At 42.0% G+C, this 19,588-nt stretch overlaps 1 protein-coding gene across 4 annotated transcripts in view; it reads right to left on the reverse strand.

Moving 5' to 3' along the window:
• Positions 1-19,588, reverse strand: part of ANO10 (anoctamin 10) — a 236,493-nt gene that overhangs the window by 38,238 nt on the left and 178,667 nt on the right. For 2 of the 4 annotated variants that reach the window (XM_047742195.1, XM_047742175.1), the window contains exon 13: positions 19,436-19,495. The exons of the other annotated variants lie outside the window; for them this stretch is intronic. In XM_047742195.1, coding sequence (XP_047598151.1) covers positions 19,436-19,495 — 60 coding nt within the window. The remainder of the gene's footprint in view (positions 1-19,435; positions 19,496-19,588) is intronic. 4 annotated transcript variants of the gene reach the window in all.

Below are 19,588 nucleotides of genomic sequence, written 5' to 3' on the forward strand. Positions count from 1 at the left end.
AAGCTGTGGTAGCAAAAGGGCAAGTGGATGGGACAGAGGAGAGATCGATGGCAGTCAGAGGCTTTAGGAGCTGTCCTGGAAGAGAGGGTAAGAGCCCCTTAACTGATTCCTTGACATACTGCCGATTAAAGGAAAAGTTTCACTACACAAGGACTGATACCATTGAAAAGGACAAGTCAGGGACCTGAATTCCTAACCCCAGCAAGGGAAACCTAAAAACACAGCTTGTTACTTAATGACTTGTTACTTAATGACTGTTTCTTGGTCATAGAGAATTCTCAGATGATGTAAAAGAATCTTAGTTCATCTAAACACTGATTTATTAACATAGTTTATCTATTAATTATTTCATAGAGGCTTAAGCTCTATTATTATACTCCGGAGAATGATAATTTATGTGCTTTTTAAAGTACCAAATGAAAATAGAGACATAAGGGAAACCAGCAGGATATACTGTGATTTTGAAAATGGGTTTGATTTTCAACTTAATGCTTGCTCCTTTGAGGAATTCAAAGGTATAATTTAAGAGTCTGGCAACTGAAGAATTATAGTCAGCACTTACAATTTCACCAAATATATATCACTTCCAAATCTGCTTCTTCCATACCGCCCTATGTTCTATTTACAGTCCTGTTTACGAAACACAGAAGGCGCATGAAGTGTCTGCTGAGTGAAGGCGTGAATGGCGTGACCTGCAGGGGGTACCCCGGAGGGAGGCCAGGACTGGGTCCCTCTCCTCATGGCTTTTCACCTTTACATTTTGGCTGAGGAGTCTAGGTACTGAGATCAGTGTAACAGCTTTGTAGCTCTAGATACTTTCTGACAAGTTACAGTGTCTGTCCACTAATTTTCTCTTGCTTTCGAGCTGCCTTCACTGTGTGCTATTCAACAGGACCATTCAAGGGTGATCCAAAGCCCACATCACCACCACCACAGCACCCACGGAAAAGGAATGGAAATGGAGGAGTCTGTGGAGCCACAGCCTTTGGGGAAGAAAGGAAGTACATACTGTTCTTACTACCTCTATAGTCGAGTGCCTGTATATTTCAAAATCATCTTTCCCAGATATAAAATGCAGTTTGCGTTACTTATCACTAATTAGCCCAGGGAACTGGAGTGAATTTTACCAGTTAATTTTAATATACAATAAAAGAGTCATTACAACAACAAAAAACATTCAAAAGCATGTGCATATTACATTACTCAACTGTGAGTAAGTAAGATAAAAAGCAGCTAACCCATCTAATTTGTATTTCACACTTGGGGTTAATGTGTTAACAAAATACTGGATGAAAAAAAAACAAGTATAAAGGCTGACTGTCTCTCAAATGTTTCAAGGGGAGTTTGCTTTTTCATATTACATTTGAATAATATTCTTTTTTCAGCATATAATTCCTGAAGACCCATCCTTTAAAAGGGAAACTAGAAGAAGGAAGAGAGTGATGTGAGTCCTTCATTTGTGTTAAATGAGAAGTTGGGATTGTTTCTACCATGCTAATGGCTTTGACAGTGAACAATAAAATGTATTAACGTTACATGAGATTATCTAGCTTTCTCCTCCGTCACAAAATCTACCATATTTAACAGAAGCTGAGAGAAAGGTAAAACAAGGGAATAAGAATGTTTCACAAGTTGTTTTTAACTGTAATTTACTAAGAAATTGTTGCAAAACAACTTTTCCTCTAAGTAATTTTAAACATATCCTATTACTGTCATTTAAAAAACGTAGTTTAAAAATATTAAACTCTTCTTGCTTGACTCATATCTGATTCTGCAGCAAGAGTATTCGGATTCCATTACCTAGATTGTAATAGAACCTTTTATTACTACAATATCATGAGTCTTCCTCTATTTATATTTTCTTGAGAGAAAGGAAAGAAAAAGAAAGAAAGAAAAGAGAAAAAAAGAAAGAAAGGAAGGAAGGAAGGAAGGAAGGAAGGAGGAAAGAAAGAAAGAAAGAAAGAAAGAAAGAAAGAAAGAAAGAAAGAAAGAAAGAAAGAAAGAAAGACGTTCCAAGCCTGCAGCATAGTAAACTACTTTGAGGTGCTCTTGGAACCAGAAGAAAACACTGATGTGCCTTTTCAGTGCCATTTATATAACTGGCGAGAAGGTAATGCTACCAAACCCATTCCGTCCCACTTACCTCATCTAGCTGAACACTCATAAAATCCATGACCGCCAACTGCATTTAGTTGCATGAGAAAATATATTCTGAATACAGCGGTGCTATATTTATGAAAAAGAGGCTTTCTGTGAACATTTCCAGGTGGAGGCTATGACTCCAAGTGATCCGAAAAGTAACTCTTCTTGGATGACTCTCAAATATATGATGCCATTCTGGTAACATGGCAAACAGATGCTAACACCTTTCTCACTGATTTACCTGCACGAAAAGTTCCAGAACACGAGCATGATGAGATCCCTCAGCTGATGTGTGCACTGAAACCAAATTATGACCTCAACGATTATGTCTACAGCCTTAGGCAACAGGTGTTTAAGTTCTCTGGTCCGCTGAAAGGTAGTGACACTGTGGGGAGGTGGTTTTAGAACCCTGACGGTAGGACTAAAATGTTAATCCCGCTCCACTGCCGCCTACCTCAACAAGCAGAGAGAGCCACAGCCCACTCTGTGGCTGCACTTAATACCACCATAGTCCAGGGACTTTCCTGTCAGAGAAACTCGCCTTCCCGTTTAATTTGTACTCCTTCAAAAGTAGATTGTACTGATTCTGACCACTATCTTAGAGCCATTGAGAGTCCAAATGCAAAAGGAAACTCGATGAAGGCAGACTGAGTGAGATTTAATCCTCTGGAAGCCCAGGATGGTATTAGAGAAGGGGAGCTTAATTTTGAAAAGGCATTAAATTTTTCATTGGTTCTCTGTTCCCTAATCAAATCAATGGAAATGAACTTGAAGTGCCTTGCAGAGCAGGCTGGCAAGAGCGCTTCCACAGGGCCCCGTTTATGCTGCTTCTCTCTCTGGAGTGATGCCATCGTCACAGAGCTCAGAACAGTGGAAAATTTATACTTTCACTGCAAACAAGCAGATGGTTTCAAGTCTAATGGAGGACCATTTAAAGATGCCTCAGTCTGTATTTTGGAGCTCAGGAACAACTGTGTCTTGGAGTTATTGTTTCCCAGAAAAATTAACTTCAAGGGTATGTGCTAACCAACCATTTCACTGAGACTGCCACTGTGTTAAGACACAATTAACTCACAAGAACTTAGTTTTTTTCTTTCGTCAGCTAACCCGTTTGATTTGGACACCCTGTGTCTATAGACAGGATAAGTCCAAGTTCCTGAGAGAGAAGACATATATATTTATATGTAGGTAAGTATGTATGTATTTTTAACAAACAATTCCAAATAATTGGGATATCTCAACTGTCACAAGCTAACATGTGATGGACTCCTGAGGCCAAGGATGAAAAACAGCCAGCTCCTACAACCAAATGTAAATGAAAATCAAACCCACTCCACCCTCCCACAATGAGAACAACTCCTTTCCACTTAACTACCCTCAACCAAGGCCTGGTGGTTTGAAAGGGGATCTAAGGGAGCCAAGGGGGTGCTGGGTGGCATGGAGCTTTAGACAGGTAGGAGATCAGAAATGCAGATGCATCTTATTTTAAGAGAATACAGAAAAGGAGGCAACCAGAGATGACTGTCAAGATGCCTGATGGTCTAGTGGTGGCTAGGTGGCTGAATCAGGTGAACATCCAACTCCTGATTTTGGCTCAGGTCATGGTCTCAAGATCGTGAGATCAACCCGTAATGGCCCTGTGTCGGATTCAAGCTGAGCCAGGTGTCTGCTTCTCTCACTCTTCTTCTTCCTCTGCCCCTCCCCCCCACACATATGTGCACCCTCTAAAACATACATAAATCTAAAAAAAAAAAAAAAAAAAGATTCCAGGTGGTCTCCAGTGTCACAGGCATCACACTGGCGGTGGCCCAGGACACAGCCAATGTGCCCGTGCTGGGCTGGCTGCTTGGGAGCCTCCCCCCACTTCCTGTAGCCACTGTCCCCATTCCAGAGGGCTCTCCAGCACTGCTGAGTCAGCAGCTCATCTGAAAGCTAGTGCTGTCTAGACCTCAGGGCCTCTCCGTCAGTTAGAACACTCTTTCTGACCAAATGAAAGGACCATACAAGGGGCGCCTGGGTGGCTCAGTGGGCTAAAGTCTCTGCTTTCGGCTCAGGTCATGATCCCGGGGTCCTGTAATCGAGCCCCGCATCGGGCTCTCTGCTCAGCAGGGAGCCTGCTTTCCTTCCTCTCTCTCTCTCTCTGCCTGCCTTTCTGCCTACTTGTGATCTCTGTCTGTCAAATAAATTAAAAAAAAAAAAAAGGACCATACAAATGGCCAACAATCATCTTTATTCCCTGCCGTTGGCACAATGAGAATGACCTGCACTACATCTGAAGCAAGAGCTTCCTAAGGCAGAGCCACAAACAAAGCCTGCACTCAGGCCCTGGCAGGAGGGACCTTCTGTTAGAGCTCTCAGCTGCTCAGCCTTTTGTTTCCTATTTCTCCCATCCTCCTTTGTACTCTGCGCCCCCTTCCCCGCCTCAGTCTGTGGAGAGGTTTCTGGAGAGGATGGACCGGAAGTGCTCTCTTCCCTAGAGTGTATGCACTCCTTGGTTCTCATTGAGACAGCCACTTGTCTGGGATGGGGAGTTCATTATGACCATTGGCAGAGGTGGACCACTTTCTTCAGGGGACAGCAAGTTGCTGGTGCTAGGGCTACATCTCTGACAGCAAGATCTGACTGAGGTCCGTTCTCATCTCACCTGCTGTGACCAAGAAAGCGGCCTGCAAGTCTCCCAAGCCCCACAGGGGTCGGCTGCACTGCCGCCCCACAGAGATGGGAGGGCTCTGAGGGCTCCCACCCCCCCCAGGTTCCCCATGGAGAGAGGGCAGCCTTCAGGAGGGCAGTCATCCCGAACACACAGCTTCCTAAGTAGGAATGCTGGCCCAGAGCACAGACCATGAGGTCTGCGGCCATCCCAGAGGAGGGTCTGAAACCTAGTGCTCTGAAGACTGGAAGACAGAACCAGCAGAATGCAAGAGGGGTGCGTGAGCATCTGCAAAGATAAAGGGAAGAGAGAGCAGGGTAATTTGCTAAAAGGAAATGAAGCAGAAAATAAAAAAGAGAGAGACTGTAAATAGTAACCCAAGCACAAAGAAGGAAGGTTAAAAGGAAGGTGTTTGGATAACATAAAATTCAAAGAATGGACACTCTGGGCATATAGGCCTTTTCCTTTCCCAAAAAACAGAAAAAGAAGGAAGAGATGTTGATGGAGAGTGGGAAGGAGGAGGTAGAAGAAAAGAGAAGCATGACTGACAATAGCACACAGACTCTACAGAATATAGCCCCAGGGCTGGCTGAACTCCATCACTATTCTTCCTAGAGAGAAATGCTGTTTCTATGAATTCTGCCATGGAAAGAGCAAGTGTGAGCCCACGAAGAGCTATCCAACAGAGCCCCAATCCAAGTTTTGAAGGAAGGGCACTGCCCAGAGACTTGACACCAGTTTTTATTCCCAGGTATTCGTTTGAAATCCAAATTAGTCTTGGTTGATCAGGATTTCAAGACAACCTATTTGGTTAAAATACAGCTGGATAGTAACTATTTTTAAGGAATCACAGGCTGGAGGGTATCTGAGATAGTGAGAAAGGTAAATCTCCAAACTAGGAGTTTCTTCTCTTCTGCAAGATCTCCAAGGATGGAGAATTAAAACCATCCATTTCCAAGGATGGAATATTAAAAAGGAATATTTTGTCTCCCAATTGTAAAGTTCTTCATTGCGCCCAACAGAGAATTCTGTTATTTATACCCATCTGCTCTGTGGTGGAAAATGGTAGAAAAGCCATAGATTCAGAATTAGTTGTCTGCCTGGACCTGACTACTTATTCTCCCTGTGTGGTTATTCTCATCATTATGCCCATTTCACAGAGGAAGAAGCTGAGGCACAGAGATGTTTAGTTACTCTGAGTAAGTTTGGGGCCCAGGGTTACTTAGTAGCACAGCTGGGATATACCTGACTCCAAAAGCCATTCTCTTAACATCCGGAGCATGCAAACTACCCATCCTGCTCCAGGCACATTTTATATCCTTCAGAGAACCAAAATGCTTCATTTAAGGCCAATGGTTTGGCACAGACATAAATATGACAATTCCTTAGCGAGTTTCACTGATGGTAACTGTTTAATCACACATCATTTTCACAGAAATGATTTGTGCCCAGCTATCCTGAATAAAGTCTAAATAACCCAGACTGATGTTTTTGGAAATGTTTTTCTACAACTTACATGGAAAAAAAAAAAAGAGTGAATTCATTAGTCAAAGAAGTCAAAAAAAGCAACCTGGCTTTATTCTGCTTCTAATCAAAACAATATTTATCACATGTGAAAGGAGAGGCGTTGGTGCTGTTTCCCAGACATTTGGCAGTTCATTTTCTCTCGTGCCTGTGACTAAAACCAGACTTGAAAATTAAAAATAAACGCCTCTCATTTCTTTTTTTTTTTTTTTCAAGACAATTCAAACAAAAGAGCCTGTAAATCTACCCACATGAACACTGCTTTAAGCAACTTGAATGAAGAACTGGAGAGAATCCTGAGATCCATTTACTTTCCAAATAACAAATAAGAGATTTTTTTTTTTCTTCCAAATTGACGTGTAGGGGAGATCAAGAATTTAAAGTTACAGCCCTGGTAACATAGTTACCTGGTAGACAGCAACTGCATTGCATACTTGATCTGAAAGGACAGCCACCAATATAAAAATGTTTAAAAAAAAAACCTTAAAATACAATATTAAACAGATTTTTGGAAGGAAAAAGGAAAGGGAAGGTGATGGACTTTTGAACTAAATTTCATAATCCAAGGACATTTCATCAGGCCTGTTATTTTGTTCTTTGTTGTCCTACCACCTTTCTTACCTATTCTCATCATTAAATCTCCCTTGTAAATGGCATCACCAAGGACATGTGGTTATTCAAAATCCAACACTAAATCTTATTTTGTGGTTATCCTGGGGAACTGCAGGAGCATTCTCTTCCAGACCCATTCAACCACTCCGAGGAGGTGAGTACATGCAATGCAAGGGATCAAAAGACCAGTTGTTTCAAATATCCGTCTCATGTACCTACCTATCGATACATTATGTAATTTATATTACCAGTTAAGAACTTTCAGGGTGATTTCCAATTTCAAAGGGATTTTATTATTTTTTTAAATTTTTTTTTAAAGATTTTATTTATTTATTTGACAGAGAGAGATCACAAGTAGACGGAGAGGCAGGCGGGGGGGGGGGGGGGAAGCAGGCTTCTTGCTGAGCAGAGAGCCCGATGTGGGACTCGATCCCAGGACCCCGAGATCATGACCTGAGCCGAAGGCAGTGGCTTAACCCACTGAGCCACCCAGGCGCCCCTCAAAGGGATTTTAAAGGAAAGTTAAACTTACTGTTTTAGAACCTACTATGTACCAACCATTGTGGTAGGTTCTTTTATATAGTGAATTGTATTTTATTTAATGTCAAATTCTGCCTGTTTCTTTTTTTTTCTCCCCCCCCCAAAAGATGTATTTTTTTATTGTTTTAGAGAAAGAGAGAGAGAGAGAGAGACATAGAATGCAGTGGGGGAGAGGCAGAGGGAGAGAGGAGAATCTCAAGCAGACTCCCTACTGAGTGCATAGCCTCACTCAGAGCTTGATCCCACAACCCTGAGATCATGACCTGAGCGAAATCAGAGCCAGACACTTAACGGACTGAGCCATCTGGGTGTCCCTCCGTTTCTCCTTAAGCATGAGAAGAGGTAATATAGGAAGGAAGAAAGAACACTGGGCTAGGAGCCAGACTCTGGACTCGGCTGCCTTTATCTGTCTGACCGTTTAAACTTTCGGAGTCTCTGTCTTCTCATCTACAAAATCCTGGAGTGAAACTTGCCAAGCCAATCTTCATAGGCTGTGTAAGAATTACAGTTAATGGACTTGCGAGTGCTCTGGTGACAGCACGTTCAGAAAGAATGTAAACAACAAGCTTTGTTCTACTCCAGGCCACACTGAGGTAGGACTCTGTAGATCTCTGAGCAATGCTCCATCCCCCAGGAATGACTAATTCTATAGTCCATGGTATAAAGAGGTATAAAGAAGCAGAAAGGCCTTCAGGACAGCTCAACAAGAGCAATGGTATCAAAGTCCAAAGAACTATCTTGCATGTTAAGTTGGAGGTACTCAGTTAGCAAGAATTGAGGGGAAAACTTGAGCAAATAGCTACAGCTCTACTGGTTGCTATTTATACAGAAAGGAGAAGCCAAGAGAACGCAGGATTTCAGAGCCAGAAACCTGGGTATGCAGCTTGGGCTTTGTGATTTTAGATGAATCACTTACCAGATTTTTTCTTTTTCTTTAAACTTATTACACAAAAGTAGAGAGAATAGTGTAAAGAATCCCCCTATTGCTTAGCCTCAATAATGACTACCTCATAGTCACCCAGCCTCCTTTCCTGGATTTCTGGTGCATTAAGTATCTATTACTGTGGAACAGATTAATCCAAAATCTTGTAGCTTTAAAACAACATGCGTTTATTTCCATGCTTTCTGTCAGCTGAGAATCTGGAAGCAGCTGGGTGGCTCTGGCTCAGGGCCTCCCACGAATGTGCAGTCAGGAGGTAGGGCAGGGGCTGAGGCATCTGAAGGCCTGACTGAGGCTAAGAGCTGGGGATGACAAACTACGGTCCACAAGCCAAACCTGGCCCAAAGCCTGTGCTTATAAATATGGTTCTAACTGGAAAACAGCCTCTTTCTTTCATTCACATATTGCCGATGGCTGCCTTTGCATGACAATAGCAGAACCGAGGAGTTTTGATCAAGACTGTATGGTCTACACACCGTGACTATTTACTACCTGATTCTCTACAGAAAATGTCTGCTAACCCTCAGACTAGAGAATGTTTCCAAGATGGTGCACTCACTTGGCTGTCAGCAGTAGGTCATGCTTCTGGTCATGTGGGCCCTCCATTGGCTGCTTAAGAGTTGGTTCACAACCCTGGGGGTTCTCTGGGTAAAATATGAAACTAGGCCCCATACATCAAGGACAAGGAGAGACTGAAGAAAGAGGCCAGCCACTCCAGATTGGTAGGTGGCTGGTTTAACAATCAAGGAAAAGGACATGGAAGGCTTGATTTGGGTGATCACAAGACGAGTAGATCTCCATATCTGCCCACCAGAATCTTACAGTTCATATAGAGACCTCAAGGAGGCTCAGTCACATATGCAATCCAGAGGGTTTCAACACCTACTCTCTCAAGGTTCTGTCCCTGAAATGGCTCTTAGTGTGGGAATGGTGGTCAGAACATACATTTCAAGGACAGGGAGGAGCCTCTGACTGCCTAAGTCCAACTCTTGGGTCAACCAACAGTTAGACTTTCTTGACCCCTCCAACGTTGTGTCCTCACAACATGGCAGCCAGTTTCCCGAGAGCAAATGACCCAAGAGGGAGAAGAAGATGACAGAAGCCATATATATATATATGTATACATATATACATATATATATATATATATGTATATATATATATATACACACACACATATGTACGTGTAGGTAGATATATATGTGAAAAAATATATATACACACACACATACACACACACACATTTTTTTTAAGTGACCTAGCCTCAGAAGGGACATACCAACATTCTGTAGTATCCTATTGGGATGGGACTTCAAAAGGTTTGTAAATACTTGGGAGGCAGGGATTACTGGGGACCTTGGAAGCAAACAATCACAGTTAGTGACCCTTTCCTTAATCTGTACAATTAGGGTTTGGGACAGGATCAATAATTTTTCCTCTAACATTTGACAATTACACGATATAGGTAATTTCTGATGATTTATATTTTTGTGTATTGGCCACAGAATGAATATACTCAATATTTGTTGAATTTTATTATCTGTATTTTAATTTTGACATATATGAATTCAGCATAATTTACTATTTATGTTCTTAGAGCCATTATTTATGTGGTTTATTTTCCTTTAATTAATTAGGTAGTATTTTAAAAAGTGCCTAAATCCAATCATCCCCTGTTTTCTGTACTCTATTCTTAGAAGACAGAGGCAAATCTGTGTTGTTCTTAAGGATTTAAAGTCTAAAATTTCTAGTCTACCAATCACTGTATTTTCAGCCTAACCCCCTAGGTTTGTATTCATTGCATGATGCAATATTCAATCATATCCCTGAGGTTCTGTAGCATTAGAAATCAATGGAAAATAATACCACTTATTATGTTGAATATTTTCTTATTACATTGAATATTTTCTACTTTAGCAATTTACTAGTAATTAAAAACAAAAGTTAAAAAAAAGTCTGTGGTTTCCTGACATAGCAAGTACTCAATAATGGTTTCCTGAATCCCAAATATAACACGCAAAAGAGAATTTCAAAGTCAAAAGACTAGAATTTAGTAATAGAGAAAGGCACAAAGAGATGGGGCTTTGACCCTGGTGATGTTCATTTAATTACTGACTTACTCATTGAACAAATGTAAATTCTGTGTCTGGAGTAATCTTGTCCCTAAGAAGCTTCTAGTCTGCTGGTCACAGACAAATATCTTTGACCTCAGTGAGTCAACAATATAATCTTTAATATCCTAGAATATATGGGTTAAAAAAAAAAGGTAAATACCTGCATTCATAACAGCCCAGGATTTTCCTAGAAAGAAAAGCCTGTTACCACACTGCTGGCCTGCAAGATAATGTAACTATTACTCCAGTACAGAGCCTGAGATAAGAACTCTTAGAACTTTAAGTTTCTTATCAGAATATGTGTTTTTCCTCTTAAAATATATAGCTTTGATGGGAGAAAGAGGTAAAAGGGATTAAGAGTACACTTCTCATGATGGAGCACTGAGTCATGTACAGAATTTTTGAATCACTATACAATGCCTGAAACTAATACAACCCAGTATGTAATTTATGCCAGAAATTAAAAAAAAACTTATGTATACATACATCTATCTCTCTATATATATACAGTTTTAGGCCTTCTGAAATCTCTAAGATAATTTGTTACAAGGTGAACTTTCTTCTTTATAAATTCAGACACATTTTGATGACAAATGTGACACTGGTCCAAAGCACAGGGTGTCCCTCCTACAGCACGGTAAACTCGAGGCCCTTCTGAGCAGAAAGGAACTGTACTTCCAAGTCCCTTCTGCCCACCCTGCTTCTGGTTTACTCACGTGCTGGCTAGGAAAATGCTAATTTTATTCTGTTTCATGGCCTATTCAGTAATTTCCAAAGTAAAAATAAATCTGGTACTGATTTGGCTATGTTTCTTACATCTGGAAAAATAATTAGGATTTACAAATTTAAAATTTTGCTTAGAAAACCAGGGGAATGAGATAAGTAACAATTTCTATGGATTGTTTACTAGGAAGATAAAATGATGAAAGGCTTTCTAGAGCTTTAGTGAAGCATCTTATTTTAATGTCTGTTTGACTCTATGTATACTACAGCATTTTTTTCTCTAGAAAATGCAGGGGGAAAATGTATTCACATCAGTGGTAAGGAGAGGACTGTTCCAGAGTCTGAACTTTGCAAAGTAGAAACTATTTTAGAATTCTATCTGGCTTGATTTGGGCTTTTTTTTTTTTTTTACCATCTTCTGGAGCCATGACTGTTACTGATATCAACCACAGTCAGTCTTTCGGGGGAAAAAAAAATAGAATTTGAGCTTTATCAAGGCTAGGTATGGGGACCTTGTAAAGTGCTTGGATGCAATTCCTCAGAGTGCATTCTCTTCCCTGGTGATCCCAGAAAGGCATATGACCTAACTGTTTCCATTTTTGCCACAGAACCTATTTTAAGATTCCTCTTTTCTTGTCCAAGGACATCACTTGTCATTTACTTAATATATTAGCTTCTGAACTATGTATGAGTCAACAAACTCAGTTTGATGAGGTGGAGATTTATTCAGAGTCTGCTGGGCATCAGGCCCTGTGCCAGATGAGGGAACGCAGGGGTAGAAATCCACTGGCCCAAGTGCAGCGGGGGAATGCACACAAGTGGCCACCATCCTCACAGCGGAAGGAGCGCTACACCACCCCATCCCCCCGGAAGGTGAGGTGTGTGAAGCTGAGGGCAGAGGGGAACTGTAGGGGTGATCAGTTATAAAATGGCAGGGGGACCTGGGACTCCATGAGCAGTGCATCCTACCAGAGCGGAAAGGAAGAGGAAGAAGAATGGGAGAGGGGACTGAGTGGCCACACAGAGCCAGCATTTGTTAAAGCATTGACCACCTGTGAAGAAGTATCCTGCGGTGACTGGAGAGAAACCCCATGTAAGTGGCTAACAAACCCTAGGCCAGGACCCCTTCAGAGGAGTGACTGCACGCACAGAGGCTTGGAGAAGCACCTGGCTCCTGTGACCACCCGCTGTGGGCCAGCCTTCCTCTCCTCCACTATCAAGGCTGCTCAGCTGCTTGCGGGCCCGAAAGCAGGCAGGCAGGCCTGCTGCAAAGGTGGAATGGCGACTCATCTCCTAATCTGGTTTCATGGCCTCATTTTCCCCAGAATTACTGCCTGGCTCACCTGGTGATAAAGGGCACCCAAGCACAAGGCAGTCCTTGCCTGTCCCAACATCACACTGTATCCTACTCATGCTGTCCCACTGGGGCCCCACTCTGACCATAAGTGGTGGGCACTGCCTCCCAGGGTCTCGTTGTAGCGGGAAGACAACGACAGAGGAGAAAGGGAGAGGCCAGCTGAGAGGGCCCATCCCAAAGCCCTGGAACTTACAAGGCCAGTACCTGGTTTGGGGCCCTGGGCCATGGACCATCCCTCCCCAGGAACCAAGGCTCTGGCACCGTCTGCCACTAAGTTCCTTGGAAGCGGATTCTTTCTCTGGGCTCATTTCCTTCTGAACCACGTGTTGGCAAACCAGCTTGTGATTACATAGCCAATAGCCAAATGCTTTAGCACCTTCATTCCAGACTGTGAAACTTTTAACTTTCCCTTAAAAATGTTTATTTATCTACCACAACTTGAGAGCACAGATGCAGGGAAGAGAAGTTCAGAGGCTATTAGTAAATGCTGGAAATGGTTTAAATATACTTAATCCTAGGAAACAAAGACTTTACTTAAGGTCTCTGGCCCAGATGGCCCAGCCTGGCAGGTCCCACACCTGATTTGAGGCCCTTGAGGGCTATAATTAGCCCTGTGGTATCCTCTTAAAGTCCTTATCTTGTTCTTTCTGACTGATTTCTGGGGGCTGTTATCTTTCTCAAAACCTGCGTTTGGACCTAGCCTTCTGGATTTTGTAGGTGCTTGGCTCGGGGAAGGCTGGCTGCCCAGAGGCCAGTTAAAGAGGTTGTGGTGTCCTTGGGCTCCAGGACCCTGAGAGACTCCTATTTTTAATTAAATCTCAAAATTATCCAGAATTGAATAAATCAATTTGAAAAGAAAGAAAAGCGCATCATTCAGATATTTACCATCTAGAGTTCTTTGCAAAGGTCTCATCAGCGGAAGCCTATTTCTTTGAAAATGCCCTCTGCGAACAGTTTTATGTTCCCTAGTTTGCCTCTCACCTTCAAGTGCATCTGACTTGCCCTATATTTAGACAAGTCATAGCTTCCTATCTGATCCAGAAGAGGGAACTGCTCCCAGTACCTCGCCTTTCCTCCATGCCTCCCATCGCAACTGAGAGCAGTAACTAGGACCCACAGAGCACTTCTCCAAATGGGCTTCAGGGCTCCTGCATTAGAAGCAGTGCGGGGCAAAAATGCAGATCTCTGGGTCTTTCCACAGACCATGCAATCCAGCCTTTCATTTTATAAAACAAAAGAGACTACCTGCCTCATTTATGGCCCAGACCGCATTTGTTCCTGCACTCACCTGACCATGCTTGGGATCTATTTTGCTGGGGGCTGAGGATGAGGAGGGGGGTTGGAGCAATAGGAAGGGATGTTTAAATGTTTAGATCTAGCGAATCCGACTCTTCAGGTGTGGGGCCCAGGCACAGGTATCTTTCAGAAGTTCTACATTCAAGATACACAGCCCGATTTAAGAACTGGCCAATGACCTAAATTTCTTAGTCATGTTTTGTCTATAAAATGGGAACCTGAATTGAAAAGCAGCAATTCAAGTGAAAATTAAACATAATATACTGATTTTCTATAAGTAATGATTTCTTTTGGCCGATGTACTGTCAATTTCTGGTCACTTAACAGTGAAAATGTCAGGGAATAGGCGAGGTACTCATGAGATTTATTCTTTTTTTTTGTTGTTCATAACTTTTTTTTTAATTTTATTTTTTTTATTTATTTTTTTTTTAAAGATTTTATTTATTTATTTGACAGAGAGAAATCACAAGTAGGCAGAGAGGCAGGCAGAGAGAGAGGAGGAAGCAGGCTCCCTGCTGAGCAGAAAGCCCGATGCGGGGCTCAGAACCCAGGACCTGGGATCATGACCTGAGCCGAAGGCAGTGGCTTAACCCACTGAGCCACGCAGGCGCCCCTTTTTAATTTTATTTTTTATAAACATATAATATATTTTTATCCCCAGGGGTACAGGTCTGTGAATCGCCAGGTTTACACACTTCACAGCAATGAGATTTATTCTTAAGTATGTCTTCAAGAACTCTGTTTTTGACTAGGGCCCACCAGAAGCTCTCTCTGCCTCTGATACATAGGAATGGCCCAGTGAAGTGAGGCTCTACTTATTTACAAAGCAGGTAAGTTAAATGTCAGATTAAAGAAAAATAAGAAAAATTCTATATCCTAGAAATGTCAGTAGTTCAATAAGCAAACTGAAGACCTGCCAGTTAATCTGAGTTTTTGAAAAGCACTCTGTGGGTGACCTTTCATATCTAGGACCTTCTGGGCTTCTTCAGACATCTGGACAGTGAGACTAAACAGGCAGCGTAGTAAGAATCTTTGCCGGACTCAGAGCCGCATGAACTTGCGAGGCCCAAGCAGCAGCGCCAACCACCCAACAAAGCCCTGGGCCAGCAAGAGAGGACAGGAGAGGGACAGCTGGCACGGGCTCTCCCTCCAGGCTTCTTTCCTGGATCTGTCCTTCTCAGATTCTAACTTTAACAAACAAGGAGTGGACAGGAGAATACTTTTACGTGGTTTGCTGTTCAGGACCCTGGGAAACCTTGACCACAGCACTCATCCCTGCCTCCTGCCCGCTTGATGTATCAGGCACTTGGGAGCCGCACATGCACAGATGTAAAACTACCTTTAGTGCAACTGGCTAGGACAAGCTAGAATGCCCTGTTTGAAGGCAATTGATAAATATAACAAGTCAAAGCCTGCGGGACATTTCTGTCCCTCCAGAATCTTAATAGCAAAATCAGCACCAAAGTCATGTTTTCTTAGAAGGTGATATTAACTAGAGAATCACATCTATGTCTCCAGAAGAGAAAGGCCCAAAGAGACTTAAAATCTTTTAGATTTTTTTCTTCTTTTAAAATTTTATTTATTTATTTTTATATAAGTAGGCTCTGTGCCCATTGTGGAGTCCAATGCGGGGCTTGAACTCAAGACCCTGAGATTAAGACCTGAGCTGAGATCAAGAGTCAGGTGCTTAACCAACTGAGTCACCCAGGTGACCCTCGGTTTTTCTCTTCTTTTAAAATAATACGAGACAGGGAGGTGCACCTGGCTGGCTCAATCAGTAAAGCATATAATTCTTGATCTCAGGGTGGTGAGCTCAAGCCCCACATGGGGCATAGAACTTACTGAGGAAAAGTAAGTAAATAAAAACAAATTTTAAAAAATGAGACAGAATTTTGGTTAGTGCTTCATTACCCAATGACAATATGTGTAAATAAATTCTGCCTTTGAATTAGGGCTTTGCTTTGCTGTTAGGTAGTGTGTATCTCAAGCAGGGGAAGCCAGGAGCTGAGATGACCTCAGAGCTCATTTAGCCATGTCCACAGCAAGCACTTACAGCTATGAGCCCCCTCAAAGCAAGTATAACAGTTCCGCAGTAGGTCTTCTAGGTAAATGTATTGAGTAATACGAGCCATGTTAATATCCAACATCATTACAGACCCTTTGCTTTTTAGACAAATACACGATAACATGAAATCTTGAGCAAGAGGAAAGCTTCACTAGCATGGAAAATTCTTTTCCCAAAGAATTTTATCCTAATAAAATGTATTTTTTTTGCTTGGAAGTATCAATTACTGTCATACTTTACTTCACTAATATGCTCATAAATGGAAATTTAAAAGTTTAAAAAATTTCCTGTGACTCTAAGTCTCACTATAAGTGTTTACAATTTTCTTCTGGACCAACTGGTCATTATAGTTACGACTGGGCATAAATGATAAAAATTACACAAATATAATATACATATTGATAAGCAATTATTAGACATAAATTCCTGGATACATTTTCAAAATGCACCTTTTAAAGAGATGGATTTGGTTCTGGCAGGCGGAAGATTGTGATGTCTTTATGGATGTTTAGCCCTGGACACCTCCATGTTATAAGGCTCTCTCTCAGCTTTGAGCCTTTCACCCTGGGGTCAAGGCACAGAGCAGGGTTCAAGGCAGTGAGGGGTGCCTTCTTCTATTAAGCAGGGGTAACAACTGTAGGCAGAGAGGCAGTGTGGCCCAGGACAGCCCAGAGGGACCACAGGGTACTCAGGCCTCCTACAAGGACATTTTAGAAAAAAGAGGATGCATATAAATTGGGGATCTGAATATTGAGGCTCTCATAATTGTCTGTGCCCACAGACTCCTCACAAGTTTAAGGAACTAGGCTATGGGGAGGGACTGTGCTCTACCCCCACCCCCAGCCTCTCCTTTAAATGGGGGCTGAACAAGTACTCTGAAATACTGAGTGGGGCTCCAGATTCAGGTTGGTCTGCCCTCAGCCTTGGTCTCATCCTGATCCTGACCCCAACTGAGGTTCACTGAGGACCAATCCCACTTTGCCTCACATTGATTCTAGGTTTCCACATTCAATTCGTGCCCGCAAACCTTGTGTGTAAAAAACATATTTTTTTAAAAGATTTTATTTATTTATTTGACAGACAGAGATCACAAGAAGTCAGAGAGGCAGGCAGAGTGAGAGGGGGAAGCAGGCTCCCTGCTGAGCAGAGAGCCCGATGTGGGGCTCGATCCCAGGACCCTGGGATCATGACCTGAGCCGAAGGCAGAGGTTTTAACCCACTGAGCCACCCAGGCACCCCTAAAATACACATTATATGAAGATAAATTTTACTCCAAAAATTTCACCTGACGTTTAAATTTTTTTCTAAGAAAAAAACCAAAGCATATGAATGTTTGTAAAAAGAATAAGGACGGAGGAGGAACAGTGTGTGAAAGATGCACTCAGGTGTATCTGAAAATGGCATTAGGGAATTTAAGGAATTATTCAAACCACCAACATGAGGGAGGACTTTATTTCTCATTTACTTACAGGAGTGTTTTAAATGCAGAAACATACAGATAACAAATGGCAAATCACCCTCCACCCAAAGAATTCCTGTTGTCCTTCAACAAGTAGTACACGTGCCTGGTCAGAAAATCCAAGCTGTATGTGAAAACGGTTACCTTAATTTTTTTTTTTTTTTAAGATGTTATTTATTTGAGAGACAGAGCAAAAAGAACACAAACGGTGGGGAGGGGCAGAGGGAGAAGCAAATTCCCCCCTGAGCAGGGAGCCTGATGCGGAGCTCGATCCCAGAACCCTGAGATCATGACCTGAGCTGAAGGCAGACATTTAACTGACTTAGCCACCCAGGCGCCCAAAGATATCTTAATTTTTCCTCAAAGGTAGCTATGTACCGGGTTTCCTGGAAGCCCTTCTAGGAAAAACAAAGGACGTGTTCGCATTCACCCATTTCTTGTCCCTTCCTTCCCTTCTTCAAAATTTAACTCAAACTTGTTCTGTACCTTGCTTTCTCTACTTGCTAAAATAGCAAACACACACTCACGCATGCACGTGCATGCACATACACACAACACACACCCCAGCACGAAGAGACCTTTTAAAAACAAGGTTCTGTGGAACCATTATCTTACTATAATTGTCCTAAACTGTCTCCTACTCAGTTTAGCTGCGTCTGGGTTCTTGCTAATAGAAATGCTTTGACAACATTATTTTGGCTCCCTTTGCAGTTATTACCATTACCCTAGCAAGAGTCATTCTGGTTGGAGGGTAATCTAAATTTTGATTCAACTGCATTCTAGAAAGCCTGAGCCAATTTACACTTCTGTCAAGTATAGAAAAGTGTCCACTACTTCACACAGGGCAAGAACAGGTCATCAACCAGCGTTTGCCGACAGAGTGAGTAAAATGTCACGTTTCCCTGTTTGAACTTAAATTTCTTTAATTGTGAGTGAGGCCGAGCACCTCTTCTTAGGTTATGCTTTGATTACTGGTTGTCTTTTTTTTTTTTTTAAAGATTTTATTTATTTATTTGACAGACAGAGATCACAAGTAGGCAGAGAGGCAGGCAGAGAGAGAGAGAGAGGAGGAAGCAGGCTCCCTGCGGAGCAGAGAGCCCGATGCAGGGCTCGATCCCAGGACCCTGGGATCATGACCTGAGCCGAAGGCAGAGGCTTTAACCCACTGAGCCACCCAGGCACCCCACTGGTTGTCTTTTTGTATCAATTTATCAAAATGCTACTTGAGGGACGCCTGGGTGGCTCAGTTGGTTAAGCAGCTGCCTTCGGCTCAGGTCATGATCCCGGCGTCCTGGGATCGAGTCCCACATCAGGCTCCTTGCTCATCAGGGAGCCTGCTTCTCCCTCTGCCTCTGCCTGCCATTCTGTCTGCCTGTGCTTGCTCTCTCTCCCTCTCTCTCTGACAAATAAATAAATAAAATCTTTAAAAAAAATGCTACTTGACTTAAAGATGTTAACCATTTTTCATATGTTGCAAATATTTCCCCACCATGTCCAATTTATCTTTTGAGGTTTTTTTGGTCATACAGAAGTTTTAAATTCCCATACTTTTTGTATCTCTTACCTGTCTGAATTTTGCAGGAGCGTGGTGGCAAGAGGTATGTAAGGAATGAGGTAAAATGAAATGTAGTAATTTTCCCAAACAATTGTCATCAGACCATGTAACAAACAACCCTCCTTCTTCCCCACTACCACAGAATGTTAATTTTACCATAAACTAAAGTCCCAGTTTTATTTTGGTCCATTTATAGGCTCTCTGCTCTATTCCACTGATCTATTTCTTCCCTAATTCAAAATGTATTATATTATTCAGAATACATTTTAATATCTGGCAGAGCTAAAAACCTCATTTCTCTTCTTTTTCAGAAATCTCCTTGCTGTTCTAAAATGCTTATTCCTATATATTTGAATTAGCATCACATTTTCACAAGACTCAATCTTTTGGTCCCAGCAGAGTTTTAAAAATATTCTTCATATAGATTATCAATACTATTTTTATAAATTACTACACACGTTTTCTCTTTTGGCTTCTTTGGCAAATGGGGCCTTTTCTTCAATAATATTTTCAGATGGCTATTAAAGGGAAACAAACAAACAAAAGGAAACAAACAATTTTAGACAAACCTTGTAGCCTACCTCCTTACCATGTTTTCCTATTGTGTCCAA

Source organism: Lutra lutra, chromosome 1, assembly GCF_902655055.1.
Source record: "Lutra lutra chromosome 1, mLutLut1.2, whole genome shotgun sequence".
NCBI lineage: Eukaryota > Metazoa > Chordata > Mammalia > Carnivora > Mustelidae > Lutra > Lutra lutra.